General features: G+C 29.8%; 1 protein-coding gene across 2 annotated transcripts in view; it reads left to right on the forward strand.

The window, feature by feature from the left end:
* The window catches only part of LOC121116551 (follistatin-related protein 4), a 397,069-nt gene that overhangs the window by 346,341 nt on the left and 29,322 nt on the right, over positions 1-21,406 (forward strand). For both annotated transcript variants that reach the window (XM_040710814.2, XM_071887604.1), the window contains one exon: positions 14,823-15,082. In XM_040710814.2, coding sequence (XP_040566748.2) covers positions 14,823-15,082 — 260 coding nt within the window. The remainder of the gene's footprint in view (positions 1-14,822; positions 15,083-21,406) is intronic.

Here is a 21,406-nt window from a genome sequence, read left to right on the forward strand (position 1 = left end):
TACAACTGACACATGCACTCAAATATCGCTGTTAAATAACAGCTGCACACTGGTTTTTTTAACTTATTTTTATGAGTTACGAATTAGAAAATAACTTAACCTGTAACATTTTATTCCGCTCCAAAACAACCACTGGGGTCAACCACATATCTCAGGAATAGTTTAATTGTTTATAACTGGTAGGTACTATTATAAGGTGATAATTTTGAAAATTTGAGATAAATTTGTAAATTAATTCTAAATACATTGACGTCTATATATTGATGAAAAAATAATATATTTTCCTCAAAAAAAAGCACCAAAAATTTACTCCACTTTTACTTGAACATCAATCATAATTGATTCAATTTTTATCTAATTATTCTCAAAATTTGTATATAAATAAATTAAAGAATATTAATTGAATTAATGTGGAATTTTAACACATGTTTTATGAATTAATACATGGATATAAAACTAAAAAATTGTTTGCTGTAATTTACAAATACTAATTTTAGACATGTGGCATATGAGTATAACAAGAAATATGACACTTTTTTATTTCATTTATAGGGTTTTACGCTTAAAATATATATTTAGATTATTTCATAAATGACTTTCTTGAATCTAGAATAAGCTATATTTAATTTTGCCAATTTGGACGTCCACATTTCTTGACTTAATTTAAAAAATGACTTAAAAATTATACAATTATGAAACCAATGTATTGCTTATATGTTGTTCAGAAATTGTCTAATTTTTATATTTAAACATTTAATCTATAACTCCCCATTGTAGAAACATGTTATGACCGGAGCCAAATCTTTATTTAATCTTGAATAATTGTCCAACTGGTTGGATTTTCATGATGATTTTTTTAACCATATTATAGTCACATTTCAGACTTAATCAAATGGCATCCCCATTACAACCATCCATATGAATTATTTCACTTATTTTTCTCTCTTCCTGTGCTTTTATCGGATATCAACTTGACTGGAATTAAATCTTGCTGAATAGTGAATATTCCGTCTATGAAATAAAAATTAGAAACGGTTACTTATTATGTCTTCAAAAGTACTTATATTTAAGGGCATAGAAATACCTATATACCCTTCTCGATTGTAATTAAACAAATAGGTAAATTTATTCAAAGAATACTTTAAAATGAAAGTCAAAAGCAACGCTGAGTAACCCTTTGTTTTTGATAATATATAATTAATCGAAAAATAAACAAAAATCTTTTCATTCTTGAAGTCATTTATCATTTGATTGTTTTAATTTAATTATTTCTTTCATTTCATAACAATTCTATTCAAAAAAAAAAAAAAAAAAAAGCCTTTAAAAGGTGGAAAAAAAAGTGTACGTTTTATGTATAGTACAATCAGGGTGAAGCAACGTAAAGTTTATTTTTATACTGTATTAAAACAGACTGTTGAAGTAATAGAAATGTTGGCATGTTTATATTCTAGAGACTAGATTTTAAAATTTCTTGGAAATACATTAAATTGCTATTATGCGTTGAAGTAGTGTTGAACGTGCATTTCCTATCGAAAATAACTATTATTAATTAAAAAAATTTATAAAATGAAACCAATTACAATTTAACTTCTGGGATTCATAGGAGCGATTTGTGAAAATTAGTTATTTGTTTCCATTTCAAAAATACAAAAAACTTTTTTTAAATTCTTATTCATACTTTGAAATTTGCTAAATTATTTGAAGAAAAATAACTTTCAAAATAATAAAGCTATAAACTTTAAATTAGTCCCATAAAATCTGGTATCATATAAGAATTTTAATTGTTGCAATTTGTTGAAATCAAGTAATTGGAACCTGATTTATTTTTGAAAACCAATATTTTTAAGGTTGCTAAAAAATTAGCAATTTTTAATTCTTTATCAACTAATCACGTACAAAATAATATATATATATGTATATTACATTTTTTTTGTATAAAATATCTTCCCCCTACAACCTATCTATAAAATGATACTCAAAGAGAAACAAAAAAACAAAAAATCATAGAGTATTAAATTACAAGATTTTTAAAACTGTTTAAAATAAAACTTTAATTTTGTAGTATCACTATAAAACAAAATTATACCTTTACTGACTTATACAACTTGTTTTATTGCCTTCCAAACAAAAATTAACTTCTATCATAAATAATCACTTTTCTTGAGCGATGAATGATATACATACAAAAAATTCAATATAATATATTGGATTTTGCTCAAATATGCATTGCACACTTAAGTTATTTTGTGAACTACTTGCTCGTAGTACCTCATATCTATTAAATGAAGAATAATGAAAAAAAATAATTTTTTTAAACATTAAAAGTTAAAATTTATTTAAAAAAATTAACATATACTATATATATTTACTTAAAATTTAGTACCATTTGGTGAAAATTTAATGTAGTGACAGCTGCAATAAATATTATCATAAATTCCGATTAAAGCGACAGGTTTATTAATATATATGTATGTACATTGATATATTTGGGTGAATTATCTGAAAATGTATATATCTAATATATATATATGTACACCAATGTAATTTAATGTCTTTTTTGCAAGGACTTAACATCTTATGTTTCACACAGAAGATCATAAATAAGTGCAAATCTAAATGGGAAGGTTTTACTAGGGAGTTGTTTTTTATAAAATATTTTAAAATATATGTACCTAATATTGTTATTTGATAAATTGATACAACATTAGTAGGAACCTGGTTGATAAATTGAACTCAAATTACTTATTACACTTACATACAGGACTTCAGACTCGGTACCTAAAATGCCCAACTTCAACTGTAGTATTTTGAATGTCACCCAATCTGACTCAAGCACATTTTTTTTAATAACATCCATTTTATAGCCTATGTAAGTCATTTGAGTCAAAAGACTATAAATATGTATTTAATTTATAGCTATAGGGAGTTATTAGTTATATGTAGTAAATGATTGTGCCCGGTATAAGGAAAAAAATTGGTAAATCAGATATTTCCCTAGATGAACAACCAATCAAATGAATCAAACGGTATCTATTGCTAATACATTATTAAGTTTCTGAACATAATTTATGCACTCATAATAGAGGAACCATAGTACAAGCAATAAGTCAATCCATTCTTACACTTTTACACTAATGGCACTGACTATTATCGAGAATAAGTCATGAACTAGCATGGCAGAACATACTTTATGCATCATTGCCTATATGTAGGGACACAGGAGTAGTGACGCAATTAAAGCGGTACTATAATTTAAACAGATACTTGCGACACCAATATATCATAAAAATAATGACGTGAGGGTGACATAATAATCCCGAAATTACTAAACTAACCACTTCCTTTTTCTTACCCATAAACGACAACCTTTGTATGTGCATTTAAATTATTTAAAATATCAGGTTTGTATTATATGTTTAGCCGAAAAAGTATTCCACGACGAATCCCAATTGCAACACTAGAATCGAAAAAAGTATCATTATTAATTCTACAACCTGAGTAATATGAGAAATAGAAGTTTTTGTTCCAATTAGCCCCCTCTTCCTCCTTTTTACAAATAGTTCTACAAAAATATTTTAAACTGTCACACTTCCAGGGCTTAACATTTTTTTTTCCTTCCCTTTACTACAAAAAAAAAGCAAATGTCTTACAGTTTGAGGATGCAGTATACACTTCTATAATGCTTTGCGCATGTGCAAGAAGTTGTGTTTTACACATGCACGAGAGTTATAAGGAGGAAATAATGGATGTTGGAACGACGTATCTCAATGGACAACGCGCTCAGGAGAAGTTATTTTCTTCAACTCAATGTGAGTAGGTTCGTGCTTGTTCTTTCAAAGAGAACTTTATGTAAATGGACTTCAAGATGTCTAGGTTAGATGTAGCAATTATATACTATAAAGTTTACATAAAATTAATTCGTGCAACTCCATCTGATTAATGAAAGAAACATTACAAGAATAAGAATAGATGTCGATGCAAATTTGCGAATATAAAGCAGAATCCAATGTTTATACGATAAATGAAGTGTATCGCATATCAAAAAATGCAAGAGGTGGGATCACCTGTCCATTCGGACAGAATATTCACTATATTAACCTGTCCGACCGAAAAATTGAGTTATCCTTGATGGCTGGACTACTAGTGTTAATGTAAATCCCTTACTTTAAGAAATTCCATAAAAATAAATTATAATCAAAGGGTTATCAGAAATATAAATAATAGTGTTTTCTTTACAAATCCATTAAAAAATTTCTAAGTGTTGAAATGGATTACAATTCTTGTTTCAATACTCAAAATGATACCACATTAAGAATGTAAAACCTTTTCCAATAATTCCAAGAATATACCAATAAAAAGCTCTTTATAAATAATGGGTTAAATTGCTTTTTCTTACAAATAATTATTATTATTATTGAGTTGTTAATCCTTATACAAATATAATAAAACTCAATTAATATATCATAATATGTACACAATACCACTTATTTCAACGAAAATATCAACTTATTTGAACATATTAAACTTTGTTTGAAGAAAAAGAAAAAAAAATCAAGAATTAATTAAGAAAAACAAACCAATTAAAATGTTTGAAACTTTAAAACCTTTTGATGAGTTTTTATTGTACATACTTCAATTTTATTCAAATTAATAACAAAATATATAACTTACATAAAATATATTTTTTTTGAGAATCATTTTATCTCTCGAATCAATGAATACACTGGAAAAGTTACATATACGGGTTCAATTCAGTATTTTTTTTTGTTTGATCTTTAATCAATCAGTGCACTTTTTAATTTCCCCCCCCCCCCCCTACTCCCAAAAAAAAGTGGCATACATCAATATATGTAGGTATGTAATGAATACCTCTTTCTACAAATAATTTTAGTAAGTCTTGTAGTTTTTTTTTCCAGACCACCTTACCTGAAACAAAGAACTCTCCGTTACTCCCCTCGGGGTAATTATCCACTAGAAGCCAAAAATATATGTGTAATATTTTGTTTGTAATATAGTTTTACTTCAGTAATTAATTTATCATAAAGGGTGTGGATTTTAAAGCTGGATAATTTATACCAAAATTTATGTTCCAATATTAATTCAATAATTTGCAAATCTTTTGTTCTTACCTATAAGGGTCCATAGGATGTCAATTACTTGAACCTACGACTCCCAGTTTCAACTACAGCCTCCAACCTGGCCCTGAAACTATTAAAAGCATTGATAAGGAACTTCGTTTCCATGTTGGCCACAGCCTCAAGAATGGAAGCCAGCAAAGAGTAAAGAGTTCTATGTGCAATCATTTATCCAAGACACACAAAGTTGTTGGTTTTTTAGAATAAATCCAGTACCAAATACCCGATTTGAACAAACTGTAAGAATTCAAAATTCTAGCAGGACACAAAATCTGTTATCATCAATTTAAGCTCTACAGCATAATTATCCATGGATTTATTTTTGTCCTTGAGTGAGAATTCGGCACGAAGGCATACAATAATGGTCGTATAGCGTTCGTATTCAGAAGACAACTCAGGGATTTGTATTTTTGGTTTTGTTAGTTGAATCTGATGTGCCCACTTTCATAAACATGTATCTCAGGGTTGCCAAGATATAGAGGTCTAAACTTGTTCCGGATTTAAAATCTTCCCCCTCCCCTTTATAGTTCCTGTATCCAATTATTTTTGAATGGTTATTAGATTTCTTATAAAGGTTGGCGTATTTTGAGGCCAGGTTTAATATTAGAGATAGGGTGTGCCGTTGTTCCTTCTTTCTATTAACAGGGCTTCACGGGTTACACACATTTGATGGTGTATTATTTACAAATAAAGATTGGTCATGTAAGGACTAGTCACCATTTTGGGATTGAGGCTGCCTCTGGTAATAATTAGTTGTTGATAAATTTAGATTTTAAAGATTAATTACTGTCTGAGCTTAGAAGTCAATTAATTTATGGTTGGCTCATATTAGGATGTTTTTTCTTTGTTAGATATTTAATATCGGCCTCCTCACGCCTCAGACTCTAATATAATTTAAACTGCCTCATTGCTTAAAAAAAATATTTGCAACACTAAGAAAAGGCTATTTTCTATTATTTTACTGGTTCGTCCCACATGAGATCAAATAGTCTTTAAATGTTTTCAGTTCCTAACTGAGTTTTATATGCTTTCCCTACGAATTAAAATATGTATCAGCCATTACTGGAGTCCGAATTCGTGTCTCGATGACTCAGAAAATATAGATTCGTCTTCAGTTCTCAATATTATTCAACAAACATACAAAAAAAGGAATATTTAGTGGAAAGTGACTTAATTGTTTTTAAAGTAAATCGATCAACTCAACTCCTATTGTTAAAGACTCTTATAACGACTCAAGATACATTGCCACTAAAAATTTAGTTATTTCTAAATTGTTTCTTTAAACTAAATTTCCTATACAAATCTGCAAATTTGTATAATCTTTCGAAGTACTTTCCTACAGAACTCTTCTTTTTTCTTCTTTTTTTTTTGTATGTGGCTATTTTATTGATTTGTAAACGTAATTTTGACTCCAAAAATGAGCTGAAATAAGTCATATTATCCGTATAAATAATTATTCACAGATATTGGTGGAATTGGCATTATTGACCCGATTCTGATACTTGAAAAAAGACTCATTCTTGCCGATTCCAATACATCGGTGCACCCCCATAGATATGTAAAGGCTATATTTATTGTATTCACAAATATTTAGGTTTTTGTCTATTTTTAAAACATTATGAGGACCAAGAATTTGAAAATAAATGAGTATAAAATATTTTCCCACAAAGAAACAAAAAGTTCTTAATCAATACTCGCGGTAATAACCGACATTACTGGAATTTATTATGTATCAACGAAATGTTGATTTGCTTTATAACTCCCCAACGAAATCCTCAACGTTACTTAGTATTTTATATGGACACACTCACACCTAGTTACCCAATACTTGGATGTTATCTCCTCACGGAATGACGGAATAATGATAACAGCTTAATAAAATAAAATAACATGGCTCAAGTTGCCAACACCTACAAAAATTGCTCACTAAAATATTTTTAGGGTTTGTAACCTTAAATATATGTGTGTACTCCTCTTTTCTTTTCTTTATAAGTATGACGCTCTGAGCTTTATCTACAAAAAAGTTATCCTCAGAAAATCAAACATATAAACTTTGCTATATTTACATAGATGTCAATCATAAGCTTTTACTCTGAGTTCAACACTTGTAAATCCTCAGTATTACTCTCCTTTAATCATGAGTACACGCAAACTTGGTTACTTGATGCTTGGAAGTTCACTCCTCAAGAGTTAAAGAATAATAATAACAATTTTGAAAAATACTGTTTATTTTGCCTACTACAAAAAAAAACTCGCACGCCTGAAGATACTTAGAATTTACAACTCTATATATCCCACAACTTTATTGTGTATCATACAAAAAATTATTTTTCCTTTTATTATTTTAGTTAAAATTGTATTTTAAAAGTCATATCACGATATAGATTTTCTGTCCTTTTTATAACATTTTGTATTTTGTTGTACTCTCAAACCTTTTTAAATTTCTTTAAAATACTAGTATGTCTATTTTTGGAACTTATGAGCCACTTCACCCATTATTGAATAGTATATATCCCTCTTCAAAAAAAAGTGTAGACTAATGACTTTTTGATTACTTTTTTCAAAATTGGTTTATTTTAACTAAAATGACACAAATCATCTGTATTTTATAAAAATAAAATAATTAAGTCATGCATAAATTAGAGGTCATTGATATGAATATATTAGTAGGTGGCTGGTAACTTTGCCTTAAAACTATTTTGCCTCAAGGATATTTCATCTTAATATATAAAAAAATGAAGTTTATGCATCATTTTTGTTTATTTTTGGTTAAAATCAAAATATGCAATATTTATTACTATAAAATGCATGAAATGTTTGTTTTATGTAGGAATAATGATGTAATTATCCTCTTGCCTCATATTATTCTTGTCCTGGAATCCATGACTCTTTTTTAGTATGAATAATCCTTCATGTATAATTATAATTACTAACGGAGAAGGGATTAGAATCTTTCGTTTCGAATCGTTGCATTCCTTATTTTTTTTTTTGTTATTATGATTATTAAATAATAATTTTATTATAGTACCTATTTTGTCTCTCGTTCGAATTCATTACGTAGTGAATTTTTTTTGCGAATTGATTAAAATTTTGGGGTATAGTTCCATCATTTTTATAACATAAAACAATCATTTAAGGTGTAATGCACAATACAAATTTTAAATAAAAAATTCCAAGTGAAAAACAATATAATACAAAAATAACAATACAACGTATAAATCTAATTTCTGTATATATGAGTATTAAGGTGAAGTATCCTTTATGAGAAATGGTTTTTAGGAAAAACAGTTTAAAGTATTCTCGCCATATTATTATAAAGATTGCAAAATGTTTAGATAGCGCATAGTTTCTTATAAATGTATTTTTAAATTTGGTAGTTTCTTAATAATAAAAGTGTTCAGTACAAATATATGGGGGAGCCCAAACCTCTGTTCATTACAGGATCCTACACATGGGTAATTCTTTTTTTTCTAGATGCAAAAAGATTATTTTTATTATACTCAGGAGTTTGTTCGAGAAAATTTTCTTAATGGGTAGATTGTAACCCAGAAGTGGGTCTCAGACAGGGGTTTAAAAAATATTAAATTTGAAGATTACATTATTTTTGTAATTGTACCCTGAAAAGATTTTTTAATTTCCAAACCTGTCGTCATAATTCGCTTATTTTTAGAATAAGAACAATAAGTATAAAAGAATTACTAGTGAGTGAAAGATGGAAGACCAACTCTGAGGGGATGTTGTAGATCTTTGGGTGTAAGTCCTTGTTTGACTCGAAATAGAATTAAGCAGCGGCATTGGAGTAATTACAAACCTATACAACCTTGCTATTTACAGAGTGGCATTTCTGTTTATTTTTTTCCTCTTGTTGCTGGTTGCAGCTGATCTAATACAACTTCATGAAACGTTTTAGATTTTGTTTTGACTTTTATTTTCCTTTCATTTTTACAGACACGTCGAACATATTTTATGTATCATGATATTATTACCTCCACATTGAAATCATTTTCTCCTTTTATTGTAACAGAAATGAGCCAATCCTACGGGTTAAGACTTACACTAAATCTATTGGCTATGATTATACATGAAAAAAAAATGAAAATAGAGATTCTAATTTTGTTTTTTTAATTACAACCAGAGCTTTTATCGTTACTCTTTTTTTGGTGAAGAGATAACATATAAGTACAAAGTAATAACTAGTGTATGAATGATGTAAAATAACAATAAAGATTTGTTGTAGATTTATAATTGTAAGTCCTTGTTGGAGTAGAATTGAGGATCGACATCGCTATAATTCATGTCTATATCATTGAAAGATATGGAGTATGGAATGAAGTTTTTGTTTTTATTTATCATATCTCATAGGTGCTACACTTCATGACAGCTAAGCTGCTTTCCTTCACCCCCCCACCCAAAAAAATAAAAATAAAAAAATTGTCAGGGGACCACGTTAATTTTAGTTTTATATTTTTTGAATCTCTGGTCACATGATAGGAATGCCGTAATGGTTAATCAAAAAAGTAAATATAATAACTTATTATATCCTAGTGTTGAGTATTTCTAGGTGTTAAATTAAAAAAAGATTTGTTTCGTATCCTGACGTAAAAAAGAAAGCTCATGCATGAGATTCCATCCATTCGATGACTGTATAACAACTATTTTTGGGTTCTTGAAAGGTCGAAGGATTTGTATTTTTTATTTATGTGATTCTTAACTTTGTATTAAAACGACTATATCATTTGTATTTCCAAAATTATATAGAAGTATATAAGTTAATAACAAAAGTATGAAATCAATCAATGCGTGATTTTTTTTTTTCTTTGATCGCTTAAAAAATCTAATATTATTTAAAACTAATGTCATACACAATCAACCATTAATCAGGGATTTGAGATTGTAAAAACAGCATTACCTCAAATGTTATATTTATACATGTATAGAAGAATTATCATATAGGTTCGTATTTAAACAAAGTTTTCTAATGAAATTAGAGGTAAGTTACAAAAGTATTTCTAATAAATATATAGAAACAAACATAAAAATTTGTCTTAATTAAATTAAAACTATGAATTCTAAGAAAAAGCACGAGTACATATGTACGTATGCATAAATATATATAAATGTCAAAATATTTCCCGAATAAAAAAAATTTCTGTAGAGTGAAAATAATAAAATGACAGATAATTTTATTGTTCTTACGTTCTTTGTAATTACATAATAAAAAGAGTACAACCATAGTAAAAAAAAGATAAGAACAAAACTCCTTTAAAACTAACTTTGACTACATAAAAATCTTCGCTTGACAGCAGCATCATGCCAAAAAATACGATTAAGAGCAGTTTTAGAAGTAATATTTATGTAGACAAGATTTTTTTCTTATATATTCTTGCATAAGATTGTAATGTCGGAAGAAGATTCGCTCAAAATAATAGGTCATAGAATTCTAGAGACCTGGAATAATCATGCATAAGTTTTGTTCCACACATTTATATATTGCTTCGTTTCAACTAGTAACTAGAAAAATCAAAATATTGTCGACTCACATAAAATATAATAAATCAATATGATAAAATCTAATGAAATAATAGGTTATAGTAAAATGATATAATGGTGGCAGAATCAAATGAGATAATATGAATAAAATTAGATGAAAAAATAAGTAGGAATGGTGATTTAAAATAGACCAGTAAAATTATTTTATAGAATTTATCGATAAATGCAAAAATGAAAAAAAAAAAAAAAACTACACATGAAATTCCTAGTGTAGAATTAAAGTAGATGTTGATTATTTTTTAAAAGTAGTTTAAAACCTTAAAGTGGAGATGTTCTTCTCACCTCTTTGGGAAGGCAGTTCCACATTCGTATAGTTCGATTAAAAAAACTATGTTGGAGGTAATCAGTATTTGCCGATTGCTGAACTAAGTAAAAATCGGAAGACGACCTAGTGTTGATGTTACAATTGGTGAGTCCATTAATCACTTTAAACATCCTAACCCCATCCCGAAGTTTCCTCCTCTTTTTTGTAATTATTCTAGCTAATGTCCTTGTTTATACCCTTTTTTCCTTCCTCTCTTAGCACAGCTGATTATAGCTGATCTAATGATACGTCATGAGGACTATTTTTTCTCTCTTCCAAAACATTTTTCAAATTGTTAGGGTACTATGTTAATTTTCGGTTTATTTTTTTTAACTAACCCATTCCACACTGGATTTTCACCCTTGGTTCTCGGAGTTAGTTGCAGTTGAGACTTGAAGGATTGCACGCCTGGTGAGTGCGAGGAAAAGTTGTTACTTTTGACAGATCTTGATTCTGCGTTGCATGTGAATCAATGTATTAGAAAAGGAATTATTCAACAAGTTAGGTTAGAAGAACGTACAGAGGAAAGAAGAAGGAGTAAAGAGGGGGAATAGTAAAAAGTGATGAGATTCAAGGATGTGTATGGAGTAAACGACGAAATATAGAGAGCCAAAATGGATTTGAATAGGCACTTAGCAGATCAAGTGATAAAATTACTTACATGAAGGAAATATAAAAGAAGTGATTGGTTAAAAAAAGGAAAAAATGAGTTAGCCTCATTTTTTACTCAATTTCTTCAAGAAGGGAAATAAAGTAAAACAATTAAAGCTGATTTTCATCATGGAGCATTATATACAGTGCACCCTGTATACCAGTTCAATGCTTAATGTACAGGTCTTTAATTCATAAAACCAATTGTTATTTCTCAGATTAAAATATGTTTACATCATGGAACACTATATAAGCTGCACCCGGGGACTCGTTGTCATATATTTATACAGACAGACAACTTTTTATTTATTAATCAATTCAAATAATAATTAATCCTCCTGAATAAATAAAAATAGAGAAAAATATATAAATAAATCAATCGGAAATTCCCTTATTTCCTTGTGCGAATAACCAATAAATAATAAAAAAATGGTTGTTGTTTTTTCTGAAACTGGAACCGAGGAGTTACAAATATCTGCAGTTGACTATATTAAAATTGACGAAGGATTCTTTCTACTTATGTAAGGTTTTATTTCATTTCTAGCAAGTTTATATAGCTGTGATCCAGCACTTTCGTGGAATAACGACCAAATTATTACTGCAATAGCTACAAATCTTTGACAGCTGTAAGTACACTCTATTCAAAGAGGGGACTCAGTCACTAAATATACAATTTTGATATAATATTTTTTATTTTCCATCTTTATTAATTATCTTCTGAAGGTCAACAAGTATTATGTTTCATTATTAAACTCTTGTTATTTTATGAAAATAAAGTTATTTATTGTTCATTTAAGAGTCATGTAAATGAAGTGAGTCAATTAAGTATTGTACTTTAGAGGGCAAATTAGGTCCCAAAAATAGAATAATAAATAAATTTGTGATATCATATTCAATTACTTAAAGTTGAAAAAGATTATTAAGTTTATACTTCGTTTATCCCTAATACTTTTCTATATATTAATATTTACAATATTTATTAGTTAATTTAAAATATAAATTTTTGGCTAAAGTAAATGAACTAAAACGATTGATAGCATCATTGATCAATAATCACAACTACCCCAAACTTTTCAAATTGACGGAGTAAGTTGGGTCAAAAAGTTCCCAATACTAAAATTAAAGTTTTATCGGTCCTTAATATAAAACTTAAAATTATTGGTTATTGTTTTTGAAAAACGTTCAAAATTTTGAAACGCCTAGATGAAGCATCATTTTTACTAATATTTTAGTAAAATACTTTAGTTTACCATTAAAATAATTATTTTAGTAAAACCTTAAGTATCTACAATCACGAAAATAATTTGTCATTATTCTTTATTAAGACTTAATTAAAGTATATATTATAGTTATAAAAACAGATGAGGATTGATTTATGTTGACACTGCAGAATGATATAATACATGGATTGAAAAGTCATGGATGGTGCTATTATCTTTTTTTAAATCAACTTATTTTTAGTTAGTATTCACCTACAGGGAGCGGGGATCAAATTGTCGCCAAAATATTTTTCTACAAAAAAACAACAGAAAATATACATTTTTTAACTTTTTTATTGAAAATCAAGACTATGACGAGCATATAGGTATGGAGTAGCCATTCATTCAATATAATCACCTTTGGCATCAATAACGGCCTCAATACGGCCTCTGAACCGGCCGCAGGCTCTTCTGACCATTTCATTGTCCATATTGCCGAATACCACCTTGATGGAGTCCATCAGGCTGCCCTTGGTGCTATGGGGATGTCTGTTGGTATGTCTCTCGACATAGCCCCAGACAAAATAGTCCAAAGGTTTAAGGTCGGGAGAGTTAGGAGGCCACAAATCCTTGGTTACGACGTCATAACAGTTCTCGGTTAACCACTGCATGGAGATTTTGGACACATGGCAGGGGGCTGAGTCCTGTTGCCACACCCAGGGCCTGTCTCCGGCCACCCCTTGGCCTTCATGGACCTGGTAGGTTCATCCTCAACCATCTTCTTCACCTTGCCGACAAAGTTGGTGTCCCTGACCTTCCTGTTGGCGCCCTCTTCCTTGGGCGCCCTCTTTATGGTGGCATCAACATCCCAGGTGTCCTCTAGCTTCTTACGGATACGCTGAACAGTCCGTAAATTCACTCCTAAGGTTGAAGCAATCGTTGAATTGGAGATTTCACCTCCATTATTAACCAATGCCATGACTACGGCGGACCTCGAAAGCTCCTCGTTCCACTTATAGCTCTTTATCTCCTCATATGATGCTAACTGAACTACGTATCGTCAGCTGACTAGAATAGCTTTCCTATTTGGTAACCGGTTTTTTATTTGATAATGTCGTCTTCAAGTTATCAAGGTTTAAAGTAGGCGACAATGTGATCCCCGCTCCCTGTATAAAAGAAGCTATCAAAATTTCATGACAATCTGTACGTTAGTTTGTGAGTTATTGTGCTAAATGTGGTGATACAATTGATATTTCTACAACAATGGATTAAATACAATTTAGTGTTTTCATTTTATGCTACTTCTTGATGGGAAAAAATACCATTTAAGCTAAGCAATGGTTTGAAAAGTGTTATTGGGATTCCTCCCCATAAAGCGAACAAAAATACAATAATGCAATTTTGAACGAAAAAAACGTGTTTTCTTTGTTAAGGGCATGTGTTATATAATGACGTCATTTCACACAGATTGTTTAATGGAACGGTTCTTAGCGTGCTTAAATGAAAGAGGGAAATCAATTAAAACAATCTTGTAATGAATGTTGTTTGGAATTAAAGTACATTTTTATGGTTTATCCATTTATTTTATGTTATCAGAATAATAATTAAAAATAATAGTTTTTCAATTCCTAAAGGCATTCACTATACAATTGTGTTAATTCCATTATCTCTTATATTTCATAAATAATCTATTTATAGTCAGAAATTAATTGTTATAAAATATTTAAAAATGACCCTCATTCACTTTTAATACTGGTATGTATCCTAAACGGGAGATATTTAGCATTCATAAATATCATAGGTATATATTTTTAATATTATTTAATTCTTGATAATTAGTTTTAATCGGTACAATACAATTATATTTTAATTAATACGAACGATACATTCAAAAATCAATCACTTGCATAATTATTATGAAAGCACTTTATATAATTATTTTAATTTCCTTTTCTCTACATTTTCGATTATCTTTTTATTTAGGTTTATCTTCGTCAAGTTTTAAGCCTCAAGGTAAAAAGTCCTTTTCTTCTTCATCGCATGATTGGACTTCATGGCATCAATTTGAAAAGAGCTTAAAGTCAAATGGACCAAATGATCAAATCATTACGCAAACGCGTAACCGACGTGGTGATTCCTTATTTATTAGTACAAATAACACCTCCATCATCACACAAATTGGATCCACAGCTATTTTTCACTGTATACTTAATCGAGATGTTGCAAATACACTTCAAGGACCGGTGAGTTTGTTTCTTTTTAATAAATTATTATTAATATAGAATAATAGTAAATTTGTTTTTTAAATGAGTAGAGTATAAGAATATATATATTCAGAAAATCAAGATATCAATATTTTCCTCAAAATTAAGTTTAAATTTTACTTCTATTCTTTGACAAATAATCAACGTCAATTTCTATCGACAAATTATTCTCATTAATCCTTTCCAAAAGCCCAAAGTTACACTTGAAGTAGAAAAAAATCATCTTCACAATGAAACTGATAGATTTTGAAATTTGAATTCAAAGTCTATAATTTACCTAAGGTGTCCATTAAATATGATGTAAAAAAATTAATATAAAATTTCGTCTTTTCTTACTTTTTTACTAAAGTGTTTTTGTTTTAACTCAATTCATATATTCAAAGAGTTAATTGACTTGATAAGAAGAGGCAAAATATATGTCTATTTTTTTAGAGGTAGGGAAAAAGACTTACTGTGTTTAATGATACGGAAAGAGAAGTTCATTGAGATAAGAGAATTACAAGGAAATGACGAAATATAAAAGTAACATATTTACAAGGTAAGGACTCAAAAATTAGAAAATTTTAAAAGCCTTTTCACTTCGACATATTTTTATTTTGTGTCCTTTTTATGGAAAACTTTTCAAGCAAAAGTTGGTAGTTTTACAATTGTCTACACTTTTTATGCAATATGTTCCCTTCTATTCTGAATTATGGCATCAATACAAGGATGAACAGAAGTACAGCTGGCTTTGATGAAGTCCGAGGAAAAGTTGTTCCACATCTCCGTGATCACGGCCTTCAGATAATCGACATTCGGGTGAGAAGTCTTGTTCGTCTTGCCCTCCAAGATGCACTTAACAGGGGGTTCACATCGGGTGATTACGAAGTGCAGAAGTCTACCGCCCAGGAGACACCCATATTCTCCCTACGAAAATGCTGCACCTTCTTGGACGTGAGTTCCCGAGTGCCATCTTGGGTAAACACATAGTTGTCCCCTGGGGAACGTGCTCTTCAACCTTCACAAGACATGGTACTTGAATACTTTTTAGTAGACGTCCGTGTATACTTTCTCGTCAGCTTTGAGGAAATAAGGAGGCATCTTGTAACCTTCGGCCGCCACGATACCGAGAATCATGACCTGAGCTGGATGTTTGGTTTTGAAGGTTCCCTCAACCTGAGTTCTTGATTCAAGCAAGAGGCGATCATTTCTCTTTTTCAGAACAGCGTCTACTTTGAAGAACTTCTTGTCGGAGATCAACTTGTGCGCAGGGGAGATCGCACACCCTCTGCCGGTTAGCTTGGTGCTCGGGCATTTTTGATCGCACAAAAACAATAAAAGGATCAAATTGTAGCCTTTTGTCAGTTCTTTCGAATGGCGCCAAGTACAAAAAAAATTAGAATTTTAGAACTGAGGCTAGAAGCCCCAAAGAGGATTCTAACTTTTGATTCCTCACCCTGTATACCACAGAAAAAGGGTATTTTTTTAGGACAATCAATATAATTACTTATTATATCCAATCAGCTATAATTGTTCAACTCAACAAGTCTGTATGACAAAAATTGAAGCATCAACTTTTCATTGTAAAAGAAGACCTTCATATTGATCTAATTATTATTTGTAAAAAGATGAAAAATAGATATGATCTGTTTAGATTGGTTTTACCCAAAAAATATAAATTTTGTAATATTTGAAGCAAATGCCAGTATTTTGTGATATTTTGTACGTCCATTTCTAAAATGAAATAAGTTTCTGTTGATTTTTTGTGATAATCCCTTGTCAAAACAATAGCAGAAATAGAGTTTTCTTTCTGTCATAAAATCATCCCTAAAAATGGAAAAAGCCAAGGAACAAAAACATCCGTATCTAGTGCAGCTAATTGGTTACATTTTGTAGGTTGTCCGTTTTTGTTTTTAATTTGACAACCTCAAGAGGGAATTATATTATCCTAATCTGCTATCATTATTTTCCAATCCTGAGGAGTGAACATCCTTTTCTACTACATATCTGTAATCATTGATTTATACAGAACTGGATAGAAAGCTTGTACGTACTAATACAAGACGGAGAGTAATCCTGAAAATTTGTTGCAGTGTTATAATTATATGTCCTTGTTGACAATAGAATATAATTGAGAGTAGACATTGGAAAATTATTGCAAATGTCTTATCCCCCTCCTCTCTTGTCAAAGCTGTTTGTAGATGATTGAATGAAGTGTCTTGACAGCTAAGCTGCTCTCTTCCAAGAAATTCTTCAAATTGTTAAGGTTACCTTTTTGATTTTCGGTTTCTATTGTTTAACATGCTCAATCTACTACCGATTAGCATTACTGTCTAAAATATGTACTGAAAAGTCCCTAACTTCACACATAGATGGCGCTATTTTCTTCTAATTAACCTTATATTTAGTTTGTTCTAACCTTAAAAAGACAGCCGTCAAAATTTCATGACAATCTGTACGTTAGTTTGTGTGTTATTGTGCTGAGTGTCATGCTACTTTTGTTATTTCCAAAATAATGGATCAAATACAATTTAGTGTTTTCATTTTATGCCGCTTCTTGATGGTAAAAAATACCATTTAAGCTAAGCAATGGTTTGAAAAGTGTTATTGGGATTCCTCTTTTTTGAACGAAAAAAACGAGTTTTTTTTTTAAAGGCCCGGAACTTTTTAGCCAATTTGTTATGTCAACGTAACCTCTTATAAGATTGAGCACAAATTTTGCTTGATTCCATATTTTAATAACATTTCAAACATTTCCGAAAATTAACAAAAATCAAACATTATTGGTTCATAAGCTATTTGACTTTATAGAGTAAAATCCGTGTATCATGTGGGTCCCTCCCACTCAGCGTTTTTCTTCTTAATCACCAATAAAAGTTGGCATATAGACATAATATTTTATTTATCTTCGCGTCTAATTTACATTTTATGTATAATCATAACCCAAATTCAAATTTAATTAATTATTCATAATAATACCCATTAATTTATAAGTTAAATTAATTTTTTATCGATTTTATTTATTCATCATTGAAAGCCAATACGTTTACATAGGAATTTCTATAATTATTTGAGTTATATATATATTTTTAATATTAATTAGTATGCAAAATCTAATATTAAATTACAATAGTAAGAATACTGAAAAATTTTGAGTAATGAAATACCCATATGTTAATATGAAAAGCATTAAGTATGTAAAAAATATAAAACACCGGCTGTAACTAGCTTAAAAATGACACTAATTAAAACTGTTGTGTTTGTACCTAAATGGATACGGACGGTGATATCTTACGGCCTAGTTAACAAAAATAATAAACTAATTTTGTTACATTTAACACAAAAAACATTCACACCGTAATCTGACCTATATATATATACTCGGTAAATATGGCCTAGGAGTGAAACATTTATTTGTAGGAGTAAAAAACTATAGGTGTTGTTTTTTTTCATATTATAAACAAAGTATTAATCAGGTGAAACCATGTAACATAAGTGGAAATTCTCAAAAACTTAAACTCGAACATTTTGCTTGAATCCAACACCAAGAAATTTATTAAATTGAAATTTTCTATGAAAAAGCATTCTATTAACTCAAATAACCATATGATGTATTTTCGATACCTAACTATTAGTAACTTAATAATTTATTTCAAATAAAAATGTCTCAAAAGGATGAGACACATTGATTTTTTTTTCAAAATAACAGCCATATTTGCAAGACTAAGTACTAAGCTATCGTAATAAAAAATAAGTAAACAAACTACTAACAAACAAAAGGTAGCACCACTATACTCCTGTATAAAAACAAACTAAACTGCGTTTCAATCAAATGTATTGGGGAAAAATTATATATTAGATCCTAGTATCATCGGCTACAGACCTCAAAGACCAAGAATAGGATCATCAGTAGCTACTAACAGATTTTAGTCTCGATTAAAGTTTAGGCCTGATAGATTCTTGTAAATAGAGTAACATCAAACAATTTAATTTTAAATCTGTCAATAATAATAAATCTAGTTATTTTCGGAGGAAAGGTTGCAAAATAAAATAATATAAAATTTCTCATATATTACTAATCATAATATTACTATAGTAATAATGAACCCGAAATTGCTGAACGATTTAATTAAATAACGACATTTACTCTGTCTTTACTCATCATACTATTTTTTAAATTGTATTAAAACAAAAGAAGAAGATATACCGAGGCAGTTAGAGGGAAAGTAGAAAACCTATTATTTTTAGCTTAATATATATATATACAAAGGTCATTTTTGTCCTTAAGACAAAAAGAAATTCTGCTCCTTCCTTCCATTTATATATCTTCTACAAAAACTCAATATATTTTTCATATTGGAATTCTTAACATATTTTAGTACAAATTCAAATTAAAACAGACTAAAGGACTGCGCTTTTTCCTCAAACAGCAAAATAAAAAGTATTGTTTCTACCTAGTTAAGCATCACAGTGTAATTTTTTTGAGAGTATCATGGATATTAATGAATACTAAAACTTTTAGAAGAGAACGCTGACGAAGGTACTATGCTAAAAGATCCAAGGGCAAGATGAAAAAAAGAGAGTTTAAACTGTATGTTAATACCCAGGTGGTTTGGTTGTTCTGATTGATTGACTAGTGTCATTGGAAGCTTCAAAGCACTCGGATATATGGATCTTTATCAATCTATAATTCCTTTAAATTCATATCTTTTTAGTTGAATATCTTATCCACACGCCTTTATCTTGACACTGGGTGTTAAGGAATATCGTGTCTGGGACGAGATTTTCATGCCTCACTCGGTGGATCTCATTTCCTTTAATAGAGAGATAATTCCTTGGTCAAATAAAGAATTCCACTTCTCGGATCATCCTCCATAGGTTTAAGAATATATATGTTGCTCCTGATAGTGTAGAACAGTTATTCCTAATACGTACTACTGTGGTAAGTAAGAACTGAAAAGTTCCATAAAGAGACAGATTATTCGAATTAAACCCCAGTGAGGAATAGTGAGAAACAGTTCAAAAACTCCTTCCACAGCTTTTTAAGATATTATTGGAGAGCTATAATTTTAAATATTCTATGTACTTTTACCTTTTGAAAATCAAGATTGCGAGTGGACGAAAAAAGCTCCTTGTGTATACACAAAATCAGATATTCTTTCCTATTTAAAAAAACAAGATTTTATTCCTTTGGAATAAAAGGATCATTCCATATCAAATCGGCCAAAAACTTCAACTCAACAACTCAGAACTTGATCAAATTTCATATAACATTTGATTTCTATCTGCAAACTCCAAATCTTTTTATTTATTATTTTTAGCATTGAATAATTTATGGATCATATTTTGTTGCTCTTTTTTTAGAAAAGAGGTTGTGAGTTTAATAAATTTATACTTTTAAGTACTATTAGCATTTGCTTTTGAATTTTACAATCTTCCTATTTTTGAAAGGATGGAGTGTCTGATTTCGTATATAGAAATCATTGAAATTATGCCCGCTTACAAATTCCAAAATATATCAAAATGAGGCAGAAATAGTCAGAAAAGTGTCCTTGCACAAGTTTTTTTGTTTACACACAACTTCGAATTTGAAAAAGATGGTTATTTGAAGTTGTTCCATGCTAAGATATAGTAGGTTGGTGAAAAAGTAATTTCGTATTTTTGGCTTTATTTTCAATTTCAAGAAGTATTACAATCATCCAATTTAATCCAAGTATGCCCTATTTTGTTCAATAACATGTTGAGAATCAAGGAGAATCCAACTTCATAATGCCCTTCTTGTGGAAGCCATTGTCCCTATTGGCAAAAAAATCGGACAACTAATTTTTACAGGCCTCTATTTATGCTAAATTTGTACCCCCAAGCTCGTTGGTAACAGACAGGAACATATAGTAGTCACTTGTTGCTAGTTCTGGACTGTAGGGTGGATGCACGAGAACCTATAATGCGAGCTCCTGGAGCTTTTGGTGCTTCATCAAAGATGTGTGCCGCCTGGGTTTGCCTTGTTTAACCCAATTCCTCTTCGAGTTGTTTTTTTTGTATCCAGCCTTCTTCAAATGGTTGAAAATGGTTTTATGATTAATATTCAGCTCCTAGGCGATGTTACGACTGCTAACAGGACGGTCTATCTCGATATTTTTCATGATTTTATTGACATTTTCGACGACAAGCCTGCCAGTACGTAGTGCATAATTCCCCTCCACTAAATCAGAACGAAATCGTTTGCACCACTGTTGTGCAACACGAACCAAAAGTGTATTGGCCCGGTATACATTGCAAATTTTCTTGATCTTTTTCAACGAGCTTTTCCCAAGTAGTAAAATG

The sequence above is a fragment of the Lepeophtheirus salmonis genome, chromosome 4 (genome assembly GCF_016086655.4).
Source record: "Lepeophtheirus salmonis chromosome 4, UVic_Lsal_1.4, whole genome shotgun sequence".
Classification (NCBI taxonomy): domain Eukaryota; kingdom Metazoa; phylum Arthropoda; class Copepoda; order Siphonostomatoida; family Caligidae; genus Lepeophtheirus; species Lepeophtheirus salmonis.